The following is a 20,240-nucleotide window of genomic DNA, read 5'->3' as shown; positions in this document are numbered from 1 at the left end:
GTTATGGAACACATTAATTAACTGAAAAATGTTGCATAGTGTCCCTTTAATAAACATTGATTTCTGTCTAAAATATATCCCTAGTTAGCAGAGTGGTTACTTCCAAAACCCATTACATCCATCCATTTAGATGCTCCAACTGTTCTGATATGATGATGTAGATTAGCAAGAATCAAATTTTAATAACATAAAGTTGCAGATTATTGATACACAGATCCAGTTCTTCACTTCCGAACCCAGAATTTGGCCATCTGTCAGTATACGTACTTTTCCGATTCCAGACCTCTTTAATGTTATTCTTATCATTCTGTCACAGGAGTTGAGCTTTGTTTTTTGTTAACATTCCGATTGCGAAATAGAATCAGAGGGAGTCGTTTTGGTATAGAAAACTTCTTATGGTACTTTGAACAACAGTGGTTTGTTAAGTGGAGACGGCTGCACTGTGACACAGAGCCAGACAGTGTGTTCTGTTTTGCTTGTCTGCAGGCTTTGCACATAATGTTGAAAATTTTATATACATGCTGAAGGAAAGAAATGCTTTTTATGGGAAGAAATTTTTGCTAATGACGTAAAACCTTGGAAAACTTAATTATTTTTCACTTTCCTTTAGGCCTTTCCATACAAACTAAGAGATCAACAGAGTATTCTTGTCAATGTACAATCAAATAATACATTTTAGTTTAAGGATAAGCTAACCGTAATAAAGGCCTGCATAATTGCATTGCATCCAACTGCGATGGTCCTCCCTACAGATGGTAGGGGGGGCCCTCGTTGACCACCATGCTTATGCTGACAAGCTTCTCACTCTGGTCTGGTTCCAAGAGGATGCATCAGTCATCATAAACTGCTTGAGGTCATTAATTGTCACCTCCTGTTGTCTAGGCTAATAAATTGCTTTTTGATAAAATAGTTTGATAAAAATTAGTTGAATCAGTAAATTACTTATCAGTAATGCTAAATAGAGCTGAAGCTCTGATTACTGATGAGTAATAATTGATAAGATAAGGACCTCTATCATCTGATGGTAGCCAAAAGTAGTCTAGCTGCTCCTTTGGAGTGGAAGAAGTCAGTTGAGACATCTGCTAGAAGACTATTTATTCTTTCCTATGTCAGAACATACTGGGATCTTTCAGAATGACTGAAGGGTGTTGCTGGAGTAACTGAATTCTTCTACTTGTCCTGTCGAAGATAAAAAAATATCATCTTTTGCTCATAATCTACATTAAGTTAGCTAAAAAAAACAAAAAAAACAATAGATCATTTTAAAAGTGTATCACTATAAACATGACTATCTAAGTTTGTGCGAAAATGATGTTTTATATAATTAAATTGATTTTTATTTGTCTTGGCCTATCTCTAATGGGCTTTTCAAGTCATAGCAATAACAACCGTGGTACTTTTAGCCTCTTCTTTAGTATCTCAAATTTTAAAGAGAGCTTTCAGTTTCATCCTAGTTATTTGCTTTTTATGCAGTTGAAGTTTAATAAGGAAAAAAACTTATTTTTAAAGTTTCAATATATATCGTTAAAAATCAGTGTTCAAAACATGAAGTCTATTTAAGATAGAAATCATACAAGGCAATCTTGTTATGAATACAAATAAATTGTTAAACAAGTCAGTGTTCCTGTGTGAACTTGTTGTTCAAAGAAATCTGCTTCATGCCAGGAGGTCTCATGCTGGGCTTTATTCTGCAGCTCCAGATGCAGAAACCAAGCTTGAGGGGGGGAGTTCCTGTGGGTTCATCGTTTTTCCAGGAGTTGTTGGGCAAAATCCAACATCAGTGCATAACAATATCCCATTTCAGTGTCCAATAGCCATTGTCCAAAAGTCACTTCTGTTCTGCTTTTCTGTTTTCACTAGCATAGGTTGGTGGATTGACTTTTTTTTTTCTGAAGTTCCCCTGAAATTGTTCTGTCTGGCCAGTACCGATTTGAATGTGTTATTCAGCAGCTTGAACCTTCCAGCGTGCTACCAATAATACTGAAATACTTTGTTAATATGGATGGCCTTTGTAACCGCACTTCACCTTGGCTTATCAAAGTGTACACATTGAACTTACAGCATATCCACACTTCCACTGCCCAGTTTCAAGCGCTGGAAGCAGCAAAAAAGCTTCTGCTGCTTCATTTTTGATGCTTGTACACATTAAGGCACGAAGCTCCTCAAGTGCATCTTTGGGCTCCTGAAGCGCATCCAGTAAAGTGGGTCCACATGCATCAAATGCTGCTACTGCGTTTAATGACAGAGAGCTGCGTTTTATAAGTGAGAAAGTCCACATCAGAACATTGTCTGTGCAGGCATTTCATCAAGATTAGATTCTGCCTTCAAATATTATTTCGTACCAGCACGAAACCTCGTTCACCGGCGGTGCTGTTAGTGAAAATCCCCTTCTAGAGCTTACTCTGGCCTGGTCGCCTCTTGAAGGTTTTCCACTACTATTTGTGGCAGCTGGAAGTAGCGGTTTTCATGTACGTAATCCAAACTGCACACACCTAAATAATAAAAGCAAAAACTTTTTTGCCGGCAGGTTTCGACATTTTAAGTAAATTTAGGCATTAATAAACTGTTTTAGGAGTGTGATCATAGCGCTCTGCATCAGCATTTCTGTTCTGTCTCCCTGCCAACTCCCAGATCAGCTTCTCCTATTGGTTGATGTGGCACGTGAAGCAGCTAAAGTACATTTTTTCCAACTCCAGCAGCTGCTGTTTGTGCAGCGTGTCACGCACATCAGATGCTCAGAAGCTAATAAGATGCGCTGCCCCTGCTGCTCGAAACATGCTGCACAACCTTTAGATGCACCTTGATGCACATCAAACATCGACTTTGCATGTAGACCTGCTGCTTCAGCAGTGTACACTCTAACTGTATCATATATCTACACAATAGGAAGGAGGCATAGATCCATATTACTTATCATGTAACTTTGGAGGGTTTTTTATTTTCAATATAATAGCATATTTTGTCTTTGCTGTGGGTTTTCAGTATTTGACCCTTTGCATACTTCAGTGTTTGTTTAACAGGATTTTTTTTTTTATGTAAAAACTTGGTTAAAAAAAACGCAACAACAAAAAAACATGGAAATGGAAGCGAAGCTAGAAAGTGCCTTTGACCCTTAATCATTAATCTGTTTCTCAGCTCCTTATCAATTTGTGCTTATTCCCCTGTGTGTGTCTGTGTATAAATAGATGCTGGAAGTCTAGATGAGTGTTTCAGCTGTTGGCTGAGATGTTTAAAAAAAAAAAAAAAAAAAGCAAAATGGGGTCAGAAGGTCCAGTAAATATTTTGTACCTGTAAAAGAATAATTCTATGTAACTAGGTTTTATATAACAAGATGCACACAGTCGTGTGAGAGAAAAATGTGTGTCTATTGTTTCAATTTTCTCATTTTCTTACTGATTAAATAAATGTGAATGAAATGCAGCTTCATTTTGAGCCACAAGTTCCAAGGAAACTCAGCCCTAAATCCTTTTTTTTTATCACGCATCTTTTCAGGAATCATAGTGTGTACTAGTGCTCTAAACTTAATTAGGCAGCTGTCCTGTAGCTTTTAAACATTCTTGCTTCTTTACACCTGCCTCCAATATGAGCGCATTAGCAGAGCTACAGTATATAGCTCGGCTGCTGCTGGTGAGGTAACCATTTGATTCAGGGTTAGAGGCAAAGGACACAACTAAAAGTTGCCGGACACCAGCCATTGAGATCACTGCTCTATGACTTCATCTCTCCGCCTCTAACTTTGTCCAGCTATTCTGAGTCATTTGTGGTAGAGCTGTATTTCCTGACAGATTATTTACTAATTAGCTTGGTTGTAAAGACATCATTTTATTTAGGGTCATCAGGGTTTTCTAATAATGTACTACTTGGTTTTGGTTTATAAAATAAAATCTCACCAGAATATCGTTGTGCATGCTTGGGACATTTTTGTGCTTGTCGGCTACAGTAATCTGCAAGGATAAATAAAACAAGTTAACATAATGAAGTTTTGCCTTCCAAATTGACTTAAGATTTTTCGTCACAGCAACAGCACAAACTTTTTTTTTCCTCCCAAAACTGTTTTTAATATAATTGTGCATGGATAGGAGGATATAGAAACCAAAGTTGATTTAAAGCATCAGATCTTTTGGAATCTTAATTAGGCCTGAACTTTCACAGAAAAACGAAATCACATTTTCCTCTGTCGATGCAGCTTGGTGGCCACAGGCGTCTCAGTCTGAGTGGGGGGAAAAAAAGGCTCGTGTAGTAAAAGACCATCATGACCCAGACTGTCAGCATGCATCTTTCTCAAAATATTATACAAGCTTCTGTTGCATGGAGGTTGAAAGCTGGATATTTTTCCAGGCCAGGAGAAAGTAGTCAAATGGACATACAGAGCCTTAAAAAAGTGTCATTGAAACTGGGGGAGATTTCCACTATAGTGGAGCGATGTGTGAGCGATCATCACATGCTGAACAACCATTACTTCTCCTCATACAGCTATAAATGTCTCTATCTCAGCTGCCTTCCTCTTTCTCTGCACTTAAAGTATTATCTCCCACAGCTAAGTGTTTTTCCTTATGCAAAGCATCTTTAGTTTTAATAACACAGCTCGTTAGTTTGCAAGTAATGTGATGTTATCGCCAGTTGTGAAAATTGGCAAAAATATCCACTTCTGAAAAATATAACTGTTAGTAAAGCTGTTATGCAATGTCATTACTCCCATGCTGCCCATTGTGAAGCAAAAACAAATATGACAAAATGACAGAAAATCTCAGTGTGAATAACCGTTTGATTAGTTGGTACATCAAGAAACATTTCACAACAATTACTACTGCAAGTCGCATTGGATGAGCCTCTGAGCCTACCACAGCCTGCAGGATTTTTGCTCATTTCCAAATGGGAACTTCTCCTGCTCCTTATTGTTGACTGTTTTTTTGCTTCCAAACAGAAATGTTCCAGTCTAATGACAGATTTATATCTGTATTCAGGTCTGGACTTTGTTTGGCTAAAATCCGACACCTAAAAGTGTTTCCCATTAAACCACTTAGATGGTTGCTTTATAGTAGATGTATGCTTCAGATTATTCTCTAATTGGAAGCTTAAACAGACTAACACAGGATCTGCTTAATAAAGTCCCTATATACTGTATAGCTTCAGCCATCTTTCCCTTATATTTGACTACTTCCCAAGTCCCTGCTGCCTTCCCAAAGCCTGACTTTTTTTAGACTCCTGTTGCTCCACCTGAGAAAGGAAACAAGCAACTATCGGGACCCCTGCAGTCTGTTTCTCACCATGGAGTTTGAGTTAAAGATGATGTCTTAGGGTTTGCTGCAAGACACTTCTGGGAAAATGTTTTTTTTTTTGTGGGACTTGACACCTAATCAAAGTCATCCAGCTTAAAGTTGGAATACATAAAAAGTAAACTAAAGTCAGTAAAACAAATTGGTTTCATATTGTGTTAGTGATATGATCAAAATGGTACAGATTTCCATCTTTCGATCTGTAGGATCTAAGTTTCAACCTGATCTGATTTTATTTTTCTGGGGCTAAAGAATGTTCTTTAGGTTCTTGTGACATAAAATGAAAATAAGTTGATATTTAATGAAGGCATATAAGCAAAAGTTCCTGACCTTTTTGTTTATAATTATTTATAACTTGAACTTGAAGCTTGCAAGGAAACGTTGTTAAAGGATACATTTGAAGACTAATTATATTGTGAGTTATTGGGTTCTAGGCATTAAAATATTATTAAAATACTGAGATTCGATCAAACATTTACTAATCAGAGTCAATTATGCACCATTCTGATTCAAACTTTACTGGAGCATCTTTAGTTTTAATATAAAGATTTTTTTTCTAATCATAAACTTTTTTTTACATTTTTACATCCGTGTATTTTTATGGCTCTTTAATTACTTTGACTGACTTAACTGGAAAAAAAATCCTATATTTTACTGAACCAAATCTTTCCTACTTTCATTTAATAAATCGACCGATCCTACATTAGATATCCTCTCTTTCTGCCTGATTTGAAGTCTCCTGCATATCAGAGGGAAGGAATGGATTTTAAATTTCCCTGGAGAAATTATTAGTACAGCATGTATCTGAACCAGGTACAGATTAAAAACCAAGCCCGTTATAAACCCATTAACCCAGTCATTATGATCTGGGGAAAGTCTGAGTATGAGGGTGTCTAAATTTAGAGCCACTCCTCTGCCCCTGGTTCTGATAGAGGCCTTTTCTTTTGAATATGTGTCTAAGTTCAGGTGCAGTGCCATCAGATCTAGGGTTATACTTGATTAATGACATGATCACCTTATTGGCAGATTTTTTTTTTTTAGCACAAATCTTTGCATTTTCACACTCCTCAAATCAGTTGCCAAATACTTCCTGGAGATAGACCCTGAAAAGAAAATATTTAAATTATTTATATTTAACTGTTTTAGCAACAATATCTCTAAGGCTTTTATTAAAACATATATATATACACACACATACTGGAAGAATAATAGGATTCTGCCAAAAGAGGTATTCAATTCAGAGTAAAATATTTCATAAATTGCACTTTACAAATGCAGAGTTATCTAAAATCAAGATACCAGCAACATTCACAATAGACAGCTAAATGTACTCAAATGTTTGATCCTGTTTTACATCAAAAGGTTTTTTTTTGGCTTTTTTTAAAACGCTTTCTTAAGCATACAACCAAATATTACCCCCAAATCACTATATTTGGTATACTTCCCAACATGAATCTTCAACACTCTCTGGAAAAAGGAAGAAAAAAAAACAGTAGCTTTCACCTCTAGTTTGGCTTGCAGATTTATTTTACTAAATTCAAAACTAAGCACCCCCTCCTCCCTTGACCCCTGGGTGAAAGATCTTTAAGTTAGACTGTAGGTCTTATTTATTTATTTATTTTAGCGGGGTCGTTATGTGTTGCATTTGAGCAGGGATTGGTTGCTCATTTGTGGTTGGACCTGAATTTGGGGCGAGCTAGGGAGAAACCAACATACTATACTTGTAATTCTTGCACTTGTTGTTCGCTCTTAAACCATATTTTTTTTCCTCTTTCTTTAGAGACTTGCGACTGAGGCTGAAAGGTTACAAAAGGAACATGAGTGGAGAGTCGACAGTGATGTAAGTTAGAAGCCATACAGTAAATTCATTAACTTACATGCAAATCAAGAGCTGCATGTGCAGAGAAGTTGTATTTCAATTGTGTTTTAATAACTGTCAAAAAGATTTCATTATATCATGAACTGGCATGAAAGTAAGTAAACTCATGTATGTTTCACAATATTATGAGTTTTAACATTGAATCCAATTTCATATAAAACCATGCTTGTTTCCCTCTTGAAACCACAAACTGCACTGCCTGTGCTGACTGTGGTTGCTTTAGGTCTTCATATGCTCTCTTATGAAATGGTTGCTATCATGAAGATAAATGTTCATTTGAAAATGCAATTTTATTCCTGCCAATTAACAAATGAAACTAATACTCTGCACTTATGCCATTATTGCTTTTAGGTTGGAATTGGAGCTATTTTCAAACCTTAATGACTTCTGTCCATTAAACCTTTTTGTGTAATTTAATGTCATGCATATTATCAAGTGCTGAAAGATTTAAGTAGGACTTATGTCTTTAGTAGACTGATTGATTTATACATTATATAACTATGTATTTGCTTGCCTGGCAAGTGCATACCTTTTTGCTTAATGAACTCAGGTTTTTAGACTGAACCCAATAAACATAATAGTTGTATTTGCATGCAAACGTAAATCATACATAAAACTAACCTGACTTAATTTAAAGATGACAAATTTACACTGAAGCCTTTTAATTAGGTCTTAAACAATTAATCGGATTAATCGTGATTAATTGATTATTGATATAAATGTCAACTACTTTGGTAATGGATTAATAGTTAACTGGAGTATAGAGACTCTAAAATGCCTGTAGCTGACAGAGCGACTCACTTAGAGCAGTAATTATACCAAAATTATTAAAATATATATATATCAACATTTTGCATTTAGGGTTAAAAAAAATGTGTCTCCTCAGTTGTAAAAGTTTGAGTTCCACTTGGTTTAATTTTGTAGAAAATTTTTATCTTTGGCTATCCGATTATTAGTTGATTACTCAAAAAAATAATCAACAGATTAATCAATTTGCTAAATATTCATTAGTTGCACCCCTACATTTAATAGCTCTGGCAGATTGACGTTTAAACCAAGTACATTAACCCCACAGGGGCGGTTAATGTACTTGGTTTGATACAATTTACTAGTAATTTTTCTTTTTAAAACATGTTCACTTAATTATCATCTGACACTCCTAAGCAGATGTCAGTTTTGGGCTCGGTTGTTTTTAGCTATTAAGCTTGTTTCCATCTGATTAAAAACCCCTTTGAGATAATTTTACACTAGCAGTGGTACTAGCAATATTGTTTGCACATGGCTGCAGGGTAGGCAGACAGGTGTTGAGAGTCAGTGAACCAGCTTAGTGGCTCTGGGGCATTATGTCAGCAGTGAGACTAGCTTGTTACCACCAGACTAGCCTGTGTACTGACATGAAGCCCAGCAGTGCAAAACACCAGGATCTTCACTGATCCATGCTGCCAGCAGAGGCCTGCTATTTAAGAAGAGAAAAAACTCCTAATTGACTTAACTCTAAGCTGGAAAAAAAATGACCCCAACTTGAATGCCTTTTTCTCATTCATATTCTTCTCATGTTTCTTTTTTTTATATCTTTGCAGCCCAACAAACTCCTTTACTACAATGCCAAGGATGGTGTAAGTATGTGTATGTGTACGTACATTTTCTGAAAGATGTTGAACAATTCCCTCCTGGTTCTAAAATATCGTCTTTTCCTAAATATGAAGAAATGAACAGGTTTGTATATTATGTACCTCAAAAGAAAAAAAATAGTGCTTATATTGCAGAATTTCTGTGCATTGCATTTTACTATCAACTCTGAACAGCCTTGAAGTCAGTAAGCAAAAGTGTTGCCTTCCATGGACTATGACGTCCTGATTCTTCTTAATGGCTTGTGCCCAGTTGTAAATCGGGAATTCCTTTTTATATTTGTTTTTAATTAATCAAAGCCTGTTTACTTACTGGTAATGGGTAACATTTGTATAAAGAACAATAAAGACCATGTATACCTTTCCATCACATTCCTCTATGCTTTGTACTAAAATAAGTCAAAATAAAATAAATTGAGGCTTGTGGTTGGACTGTCACAAACTGTGGGGAAAGCAACTAAAAGACTTTTATCAGACACTATAAATAGGTCTTTAGTATATGGTAATGAATTTTATTTTTCTTATGCTAAGGTAGGATGTTTATGAGAGCTCAAAATATTTATAATTATTTTAACAGCAATTTGCAAGTTTTCCATCCTCAACCAGCAGGATTTTGGGTAGACTTCCTGTACTCACCACTATAACTGTATTTTCACAAACGGCCCTGGTCCTTCATTCTTCTACTCCATGTAGGCAGCCATCTGCCTTAAGTTAATGTTTTTTACAGGTCCTGTGTTCATTCTGTTTTTCTCGGCACAGATGAATAGGACCTCTTTGGAGAAAGAACAAGAGACAGAAGAGGAGAAGAGAAACCGGTTCATTCCTGACGACTTTGAAATAGACCCGACCTTTAAACGCCACGTCTCCTACAACACCACTGCCGTCCACATCCCTACAGACATATATGAAGGCTGTAAGTTCAAATACCTTTAGATCAAGAAAAACAAATTTATACAGGATTTATTTATTTATCGAGGCCAACAGGGAAACAGGTGGCCAGATAGTATCTGACACCTCCTCCACTTTTTAAAAGGTGGCAAGGATAATCATGTTTTTGATTTGTTATATTTTGACCCCCACAGATCTGACTTCTCCCAGCTGTCTTTATTCATCATAGTATTTTTTAACTGAGCTGACTCACCTACTTGGCAAAACTTAATGTGAAAATTTAATCTTTTCCTTGTTAGATAGTTGAATCAGTCCAACGATGCACAGTCATGCAGAGGAAACATGAGAACCAAATCTGAATTGGGTCTTTTGTGACCATTTAGTAATGCAAATGCTTTTCTGATCATTAAAAGGAAAAAAAAAACAATCATGTCATATTTTACTTTTATTTAGCAGTTTGTATTTCATGAATCTGTCCAACTGAACAACAAAAAACTCCAATCTGATCTTGCAACCATAACAGTGTTGAATATTTCTTCTCAGGAGGTGTTCCTTTCTGCTTTTAAAACCATTTTCAAGTGACAATATTTGAGAGTAAGCCTGCCTATGTGTAGACTCTTTACTTTACTTTAAACATAGCCAGCATTCACCATTAAATATTGGGGTATTCAAACTCTACCTCCAAAAGATAGAAAAGACTCTTTGGAGATACTGAGATACTCTTTTTGTACACATAAAGGTGAGCCTAGGAGGTAAACCAGGTCATCAAGAGCACACAGTAGGTCATCTGATCTACTCCCTGCCCCCACTAATACAAGAGATGAATCAAGCTATATCCTACAATAGAAGTCTTAGGCTATATTCACACTGAAGCCTGAAGTGACCCAAATCCGATTTTTTTTCGCCCATATGCGACCTGGATTTGATCTTTTCATGACGGTCTGAACAACACAGATCAGATTTTTTCCAATGCAACCCAGGCTGCTTGGCTATGTGGTCCTGAAGTCGATATGAATCTGATCTTTTCAAATGCGACCTGTGTGTGAACAGCTAGTTCGCATTCATTCGACCCGAATGTCATTAATACCCGACAGTGGTCCCTCTTCTGCTTCTTGCTATGCAGAAGTGGAAAGACCAACAACAACAATGGTGGACGGTAATGCAGAGAGTAGTATTTATGTTTAACCATCTTGGAAAGATTGAGTTGTTTTTTTTTTTTTAAGATTGAGTTTTAAATTTTGAGAAAGATCGCTAGATGTTCTCCAGCACTACCATCCATGCTTACCGTACTTAAAGACATAGCACTCTTGCTTGTGACGTCATTGCGTCCTTTACTGGGACAGTAATGCGGGACACTTAGGTTGTATGAATGCAGTTCGAACAGGAGATCACATACAAATCGCATATATTTTGAAATGTGAACGGCAACGCAAAAAAATCTGATTTCACAAAAAATCAGAATTGAGCATCAAGGCCTGCAGTGTGAACGTAGCCTTAGTCATGCACACAAAATCTGGTTCTATACAGAGACTGTCGGCACATGCTACAAAATAGTTAAAAATAGAATTAAAATGGCTGAATTTAGATTAATTAGTTTCATTTAAAGTGTGAAAATGAAACATGATTATTATTAATGCTTATGGACCATTTTTTATTTATCTAAATATGTTGGCCACCAATCTCCCTCAGCATTTTTGTCGTGACACTTTGTTCACTAGTTGCAGTGACTTCAGTGATTAAAAAGCTCAGCCTTTGGGCACCATCTGCATTGCAGAAAGCCCTTTAAGTATTCTAGTCTATATATAGTTGGAATGCCACCCACCCATTGGTCAGCACCCTAGCCCCTTTTTTACGCCAGCCACCAGCTGCTGTCATCTCTCATGCTGATAACTGACTCAACCAATAATTGTTGACAGTTTCATAGCATGTTAGCACACTCATTAAAGATCCCTTTGAAGAAGTGTGAGAAACATTTTATTGTTGTTTGAAGTTCATGTCACTGACAAACATATTTTCCTCTTTGCTTCTACACATTCTTCCAACATTGTATGGCTATATTTTTGTATAATAGCCAACCCCAAACACTTTAAGGTTTAGCAATAGGCTTTTAATCTCAAATAAATAGTCAGACATTCAGAGATGGTATATAATTTGTTTTTGACTTTAAACCACAGGATCAAGTATGAATTATATGAAAACCATTTTAAAAACTGGCACAGATTAAATTAATTACATTTATAAGGAAAAAAAGCATCAAACATTAAATATTAAAGAACAAAGGAGCTTCTATCTAAAGCATTGTTAATATAATGTCATATTTAGAACTCATTGTTTTTATTTACACATTTAAGCAGAAGGTAGGGGGAAAAAAACTTGGGTAAGTGTAAAAATAAATTGGTATAAATAAATGCATTTGATTAATTAGTTTAGTTGGGGGAAGAGTTGCCATGAATGTTTATAACTACATGACCTCAGTGCTCAGGAACATGCCACCTTTTTTTACTGTCCAACCAATAGCAGTCTCAAAATGGTATGACATCTTTCTGGAATGGATAAGTGAACTATTATTAATAAGTTTACACAGCTTCACTTCAGGAAAGCAATCTTGAAAATCAAGCTGCCTGGTCAATAAACACCAGTAATATCTTCGTGGTACGAAAAAAGACAGCATCATAGAAGACCGATTAATTTAATAGAATAGGGAAACCTACAATTAGTTAATTTGGTTGTATTTAGGCACACAGTAAAATAATTTTCTTTAATTTGTCTTGATTGCCATTGACTGAGGATTCAGTAATGGTAGCAACCGTTGTCATTGGTTCTGCTGATAGCATGAGTCTTCACCACATGACTTTAATGTCCTTATACAGCAAGTCGCTCCCCATAAGGCGGACTATAAATGTGCAGTGACGGGCCTCAGAGGCCTCTGACTGTGCAGACATTTTGTCATTGCCAAATGCACTTGGTTATTTTTACAAGTAGCAGTTCTAATGATGAAAAGAATGGGGGATGGGTTCAGGAGATTCAGTAGTGCGTTGCTCTAAGTATGATTCAGTCATCTTTTTTTGTAAATCAAAAGTGGACTACTGGCTGCTTGGTTTGAAGTAGGGTTTTAATTTTACTCTGCAGTAAGAAATGCCTGTTTCTTCTTATACTCTTAAACAACTTTTATTGTAATTTTTTTATAAACAGAGTGTATTCAAAACTAAATTTCGTTTAGCACAGCTTTCAGACAGTAAATCCCCATTCCCCTTAGAGGAAATCCCCCATCCCCTTGGAGAGCAGTAGGCTGCCATTGTGTGGCGCCCGGGGATCAATCAGGGGTTAAGGGTTTTGCTCAGGAATCCAAAGGGAAGGCTGTGGGTATCGAACCGGCTACTTGCAGCCTGCTCAGAACGCAAGCGCACTGCTCTAACCCACTAGGCCAACATTCCCCTTATACCTGTTGTTTTGAACTGTTTTTCTTCATTTTAGTACTAGCACTTCATCGCGCCCTTTCTAACATTGTACAGTCCAACATAAGTAATAAAAGCAGTTATGATTTAAGCTAATATCATATCTTATTAGTATCTGTATTGGTTAATTCTCAAAGCTTAATCATCAGTGTCAAATCAGAAATGGGTGGTATCAGGACCCCCCTACTTAGAATAACATAATGCTATTAACATCTAAACTGCTAGCAACAAAAGAGAGCACAACTCCCCAAGTAAAAATACGTGAATTGTGCCCAAATTGGCTATTTGTCCTCCTAATTGACTTAACTCTAAGATGGAAAAAATTGTAATGTGACTCATTTGTGTTTCTAGGTCTCTGATATGGACCTCACAGCAACCTCATTGTTAAACATTTTTGGACCCTGCCAGGTTAGAATTACAAACTTAAGTGTCAAGCCTAAAGACAAGCATGATGGTGAAGAGGTCATGGATTGACACTGCAGGTTGTTTGGGGGGCTGTGATTCATTGAGGGAATCTTGAATGCCAACATGAGACAAACTGTAGTAAAATAATTTGGCCACAGAGCAGTATTCCAACATACAGTAATGACCCAGAACACATCTCCAAGGTAATCACTCCCCTGCTAAAGAAAATTAAAGTAGAGGTGTGGATGGCCAAGCATGTCGCCAGACAGTGAACCCTGTTGAACATCTGTAGTACCTCTTTAAACGGAAGGTGAAGAAGTAAAAGATCCCCTACTGTACCTGCTCTGAGATTTGTCATGGAGTGGAAGAGGATTCCATTGGCAACCCTTAAAGGATAAGTGAACTACATGCCCCAAGAGTAACGGCAGATCTTGAGACTTTGGCATCAATTTTAATATTTTCACTTGGACTGCACCTCTGGTTTAGACATCATCTATGTTAATTATAGGGAGAAATTAACTTTGAATTTTGCACAAGCTGCACACTGACTACTGTACATGAACACAAAAGATACACAATGTTAGATAAATATCAACTGTTTAAATGTGGAATGTATTTAATCTAGGCAGCGCAAATCTGAAAGAGTAATTTAGAATGCCCTCTAGAGTTAAGGTTATTGATGTAAATGGAAATACTGTACTTGGAGAGGGTTGGCAACTGTTTTCAATTAACATGACTCATTTCCTTTTATTAGCATTTCTACCACTTTCTTATGTTTGATTTGAGCTACAATATACACTATATTGCCAAAAGTATTTGCTCACCCATCCAAATTATTGGAATCAGGTGTTCCAATCACTTCCATGGCCACAGGTGTATAAATTCAAGCACCTAGGCATGCAGACTGTTTTTACAAACATTTGTGAAAGAATGGGTCGCTCTCAGGAGCTCAGTGAATTCCAGCGTGGAACTGTGATAGGATGCCACCTGTGCAACAAATCCAGTCGTGAAATTTCCTCGCTCCTAAATATTCCACAGTCAACTGTCAGCTGTATTATAAGAAAATGGAAGTGTTTGGGAACGACAGCAACTCAGCCACGAAGTGGTAGGCCACGTAAACTGACGGAGCGGGGTCAGCGGATGCTGACGCGCATAGTGCGAAGAGGTCGCCAACTTTCTGCAGAGTCAATCACTACAGACCTCCAAACTTCATGTGGCCTTCAGATTAGCTCAAGAACAGTGCGCAGAGAGCTTCATGGAATGGGTTTCCATGGTCGAGCAGCTGCATCCAAGCCATACATCACCAAGTGCAATGCAAAGCGTCGGATGCGGTGGTGTAAAGCACGCCGCCACTGGACTCTAGAGCAGTGGAGACGCGTTCTCTGGAGTGACGAATCGCGCTTCTCCATCTGGCAATCTGATGGACGGGTCTGGGTTTGGCGGTTGCCAGGAGAACGGTACTTGTCTGACTGCATTGTGCCAAGTGTAAAGTTTGGTGGAGGGGGGATTATGGTGTGGGGTTGTTTTTCAGGAGCTGGGCTTGGCCCCTTAGTTCCAGTGAAAGGAACTCTGAATGCTTCAGCATACCAAGACATTTTAGACAATTCCATGCTCCCAACTTTGTGGGAACAGTTTGGAGCTGGCCCCTTCCTCTTCCAACATGACTGTGCACCAGTGCACAAAGCAAGGTCCATAAAGACATGGATGACAGAGTCTGGTGTGGATGAACTTGACTGGCCTGCACAGAGTCCTGACCTCAACCCGATAGAACACCTTTGGGATGAATTAGAGCGGAGACTGAGAGCCAGGCCTTCTCGTCCAACATCAGTGTGCGACCTCACAAATGCGCTTCTGGAAGAATGGTCAAAAATTCCCATAAACACACTCCTAAACCTTGTGGACAGCCTTCCCAGAAGAGTTGAAGCTGTTCTAGCTGCAAAGGGTGGACCGACGTCATATTGAACCCTATGGATTAGGAACGGGATGTCACTTAAGCTCATATGTGAGTCAAGGCAGGTGAGCAAATACTTTTGGCAATATAGTGTACCATTATCAACCCTTGCAATGGAAGGCCTCTGATAAGTTCTCCACAGGCAGTGTGCACATATGTTAGGGATTGCTCTTTTCCCGTGCAAATGACTGGTTATGGATTAAATTCTTGTAAGCCTAGTTGCAAAGTTGCTTTGGGTATAGCAACACCCACTCTCTTAAATCTTAAGCTCCCACTCTGCTACCCCTCCAGCTGGCCAGTAGAGTCGTGGTTGCCATGGTAACGTGCATCTTGGTTGAAGGAGTAGCAGGCTTGGACACACCCAGATGCTATGTATTGGTGTGTGAAGAGAGAGAGAAAGGGAGCTGTAACTTGATTAGAGAGATTGGTCTAGACGAGGCTGGCGTCTCTGTGGCTTTTAAAGGAGCTTTATCAAGCAGTTCTTACAGTATGTTAGGAAAGACATACAGTGAAAAAGGATTGGCTCATCTCTGCCTCTTTTTTTTCATGTTTTTGTACACTCTATTTCCATTTATCCATTCTTTGCATTCTGTTCAACCTTTTTTCTCAATCAGCACTTAACTTTAACTACATTTTATTTAGCATAATAACTTGTGCTTAATAATAACAAATATGCTACTGTCCTTCCCCCCCATGTGATTGGAATCTATTCTTCCTGCTGATTCAATGTGGGTGGTCAGACTGGGATTTATCTAGTGTTTTTGTTCGCACATTCAAACCACAAATGAATCAGCCTGTCTTTGTGCATGAATGTGTTTGAGGGAGAGATGGAGCAGAAAACACTTGAGGTGTGAGAGTTTCCACAAGCATGCATGTGTGTCATATAGTGTGCACCTATTGCACTGTATGTGGATCTCGTGGCTGCATATGCATGTCTTTGCGCTCATTAGGCAGAGCAGTGTGGATCCAATGAGAAGACATGAAAGGGGAACGTTGTGGCCTTGGCAGGAGATCTGAGCCTCGTCTGATGCCCGTTTGCATCAACGCTGTGTGGCACCTGTCAGCCCTAGACATGCACACACTGTGATGTGCTGAGATACTGTGACACTGTGTGTGTGTTTCTGTGTGTGTTTGTGTTATAGTCAAAGTCCTATTGGCAAAACTCAGAGATTCTATATGGATTTTCTTTTAACTTGCACCCTTGTGCAACTTTGTACACATCCTAGTTCATTTACAACGCTTGCAGTCAAATTCAAAGATGCACTTAAATTCATCTGGGTCTTTCTATCCATCCCTTCTCTAGCCTTGTCTCACTGTGATTACAGCTACATCTTGTCCTTTGTGAGGAATTGGATGCCTGCCCATGATGTTCTAATCAGCTAAATGGAGGTCCCATTTGGATGCGAGGAGGTTCCCAGACAGTTTTCTTCTAATCTGATTTCACCTTTCCTATAAATCAAGAGCATAAGGAGACATTTGATGTCTGTCCTTATATTTTTATGACCTCGAGGCCCATCCAGTGTGTGACAAATGACAGTGAAGGCCAGTGCTCTAAAGGAGACATATTATTCTTTTACTTTCATGGACTCATCATATTTCTTTAACCTCAAACATATTGTATTACTTTAGTCCTCTCTATCTATTTTTAAAAAAATATATATCTCTACCTCATGATGGTTCTGTCACTATTTTCAAAGAAAGGATTTTCAGATTAATTTTTTTCAATGAATACAACTGTTTGCTATTTGATCTCCAGAACCTAAAGGGTTAGTGTGCAATAAGCCTCTATTCAGCTTTTCTGATTAGGATGTTCTCCTTGTTCTGCCTGTCAATTTTGGTAGGCAGCCATGTCTTAGTAGCTTTTTTTTGTTATGCCATGGTCTTTACAGTTTGGGATAATGGTTTGAAAAGTGCTAAATGAGGTTTTCAAATATCAATTATTGTTGTAAAGCTACATAATAGGATTAGGGCCATTTTTTAAGAATTCAGATTTTAATCTCAGATTTCTGAGAAGTCGGAATGACATGGTTTAGGTTTTTTCTGTTTAGACTTTTTGATGAAAGAAAAAAAATCTATTGCTTGTTCACTACATACAGTAGCCATGGCACTTAAATTTTCCGCTCATAATGTGACAACATATTTACAGGTTCATAGATTTTAAATGCTTTCACCAAACAGTGTATTTAGACATTAGTAGCAATGAGTTTACTACAAACATCACTTTGTCCTAAAATAATCCTGTTTAATTTTAACAAATGTAAATTTCTTATAGCGCTATGATTCAGTTTTTTATTATAAGGTAAAACCAAAACTCTGAAATACATATTTTTCGTTACAAATCTGGATCAACAATAATAAATGATTTAAATGATGAAGACAAGCTATGGATCAAACTAAGAGAATCATAGATTATCAACCAAGACTGATTGGCATGTTGAAGCAGCCTTGAGAGGTTTAGAGCCTCTGTTTGCTTAAGTCTGTCGCTGCAAAGCAGTAATGTATTGTTGAATAGATTCTTTCTAGTACAGTGATCGCAGTTTTTTTTATCAACTCATCTTCCACTTTATTACTTGCAAGGGAACCAGAAGAGTCACCCATTTGCTGATGGTAGGGAACACCAGAGGCCACAGCATGGCAATGAGCAGCCATCCCTCCAATTTTCACTTCCCACACTTCTCACTGCTGGAGTCAAGTTTATTTTAAAACTCCTGTGCCTCATAATGAGTGTTTGCCATCTTTATGCCACTATCCAGTTCCCATGTCCTCTCGAGACAAAGAATAATAGTCATTTTTATCCGTTTATTGCCGCATAGTACTTAAGTTCTTTGATCTGTGATTCATACAATGGGATTTTCAGAATTTAGATGGTAAATGATTACGATGAGTGTTCTTTTAATTGTTCATCTCTAAGTTAAAACTCTGCTTTGAAGGAACTTGAAAGGTAGATTAATCATCACTCATCTTTTTGGCTAAGAAACAAGCTTGAAGAAGGACAGCTGTTTTCATTTATACTTCAAGGATCTCTTTCCGCTGGGTAGTGGTGCTGCTCCCTCTCTGTGGGATAGGCTCTCTAGAGGTCCTTGACTTTATGGTATCCTATAGAGCTCCTCTGAAAATGAACAGCTTCGTGAATATTAGCTTTATTTGGAAAAATTGCAGCTGTAATCAACAAGGGGCTTAAATCCTGACTTCTGGTTATAGTTCCAAAAACCGCAATAGCAGCAAGACTTCCATTTTTAGCCGTAGCATGTAAACCAGGGCTGATCCGCAAATTTAAGGACTGCTGGGATTGAGAGATGTTGTCATACTATCAAGGCAGTTGATTAAAGGAAGTTTGAGGTTAAGGCCTCTTGGATGGATGATAGATCTTTGGATTTTCAATAAAAATGATGAGTTGTTTCACACATTTAATACATTTTAAATACATCATTGCATAATGTACTAATTGGATGCTCAGGAACTTCACATAAACATTCAGTAATGAACTTAACAATCTATTATGGGCTATTCATGTTAAAGGAGTATGGTGGTAATCATTAATTGGTAATAATTTCTGTTCTGTCAACACAGATAAATACTTTCTGAAAAAAGTTATTTTACACAGGCTAAGTTAATTAAATCTAAAAGACCATTTAATCTCACAATAAACCATAATTTTGTTAGGAAATGAAAAGGTTGAGGGCTACTTTACCCGAAATTATGAATACGTTCTCATGTTCTAATTAGACTTCATTTCATACGTGGTGCTTAATCGAATACAAAGGCAAACACTTCCTAATCTACTGTGAATTCTGCATTACACACAGATCAATAAAATCTTCAGAGCTCCAAAAACACAAAGAACAAAAACATTCTTCTTTCTACTTTGGCAATTTTGGCTTTATTTCTTTGTTACCACTGCTCAGTGGTAAAAGTAGATTTAATTTCATAGGGGTTTTATATTTAAAAAAATACAGAGAGAACCTACATTATTGTGTTATAATGCCATAACAATCCAGACCGTAATTGACTGAATATGCTATAACTAAAATGTTGAGTTATTTAAATGAAACATGACAAATCAAGGAAACATTTACATCATATTTAAATAAATCGAAATTAGAACAATGAGAGAGAAATATTCAAAGATCTATGTACCTTTTCATCTGGGTCTTTATCCAAAAATAAACAGAATGCAATGAAATATTTTCTTTGGATACAATTTATGGGTTCCCTTTTGGTAGAAATTAAAGAATGTTTAGTATCACCTCTTGGCAGAGGATGATCAGCCATATAGGTAATTAAGTAATTAACCATCAGTGTGGAGAGTAAAGAGCAGACTCTGAGCTACGCGTGTGCAAAGATGTATTTCTGTACAAGCACAGCTGGAAGAGAAGAGTTTGTCAGAGTTGAGCACTCAATATCGGACCATTCCAGGTTAGTTTCTCCCCTGCCACTGCTGCCATGATCTATCTGTGGTCATGCAGAACGTGCATCGCTCCACACACAAGGTGTGCGGCGTGAAGAAACAGGATTAAGCTGCACAGCTGATATTGCTTAGCTGATTACAGCACAATGAACCATTTTAAACTTCTGACCAACCACCCGCTAATTTTTATTTAGTCTTGTCTCATTAGCTACGTTTACATGCGCAAAATTTCCCCGATCCGATCCAAACTTTGGTTGATCGGAAATTCAAAATCTCCGTTTACATGGACACTAAATGAAATGATCCGATCATGACGTGTGTATACATGTACCAAGCGTTGGATCAGATTA

The 20,240-nt window shown here is 37.5% G+C and overlaps 1 protein-coding gene across 2 annotated transcripts in view; it reads left to right on the top strand.

Moving 5' to 3' along the window:
• LOC107085985 (voltage-dependent calcium channel subunit alpha-2/delta-1-like) overlaps positions 1 to 20,240 on the top strand; it is a 113,393-nt gene that overhangs the window by 37,306 nt on the left and 55,847 nt on the right. For both annotated transcript variants that reach the window (XM_015376693.1, XM_015376691.1), the window contains exons 4-6: positions 7,057 to 7,116; positions 8,736 to 8,771; positions 9,543 to 9,696. In XM_015376693.1, coding sequence (XP_015232179.1) covers positions 7,057 to 7,116; positions 8,736 to 8,771; positions 9,543 to 9,696 — 250 coding nt within the window. The remainder of the gene's footprint in view (positions 1 to 7,056; positions 7,117 to 8,735; positions 8,772 to 9,542; positions 9,697 to 20,240) is intronic.

This window comes from Cyprinodon variegatus, unplaced genomic scaffold (genome assembly GCF_000732505.1).
Source record: "Cyprinodon variegatus isolate N-32 unplaced genomic scaffold, C_variegatus-1.0 Scaffold139, whole genome shotgun sequence".
NCBI classification, from domain to species: Eukaryota; Metazoa; Chordata; class Actinopteri; order Cyprinodontiformes; family Cyprinodontidae; genus Cyprinodon; species Cyprinodon variegatus.
The sequence above is the reverse complement of the archived record's forward strand: the minus strand, read 5'-3'. Positions and strand labels throughout refer to the sequence as shown.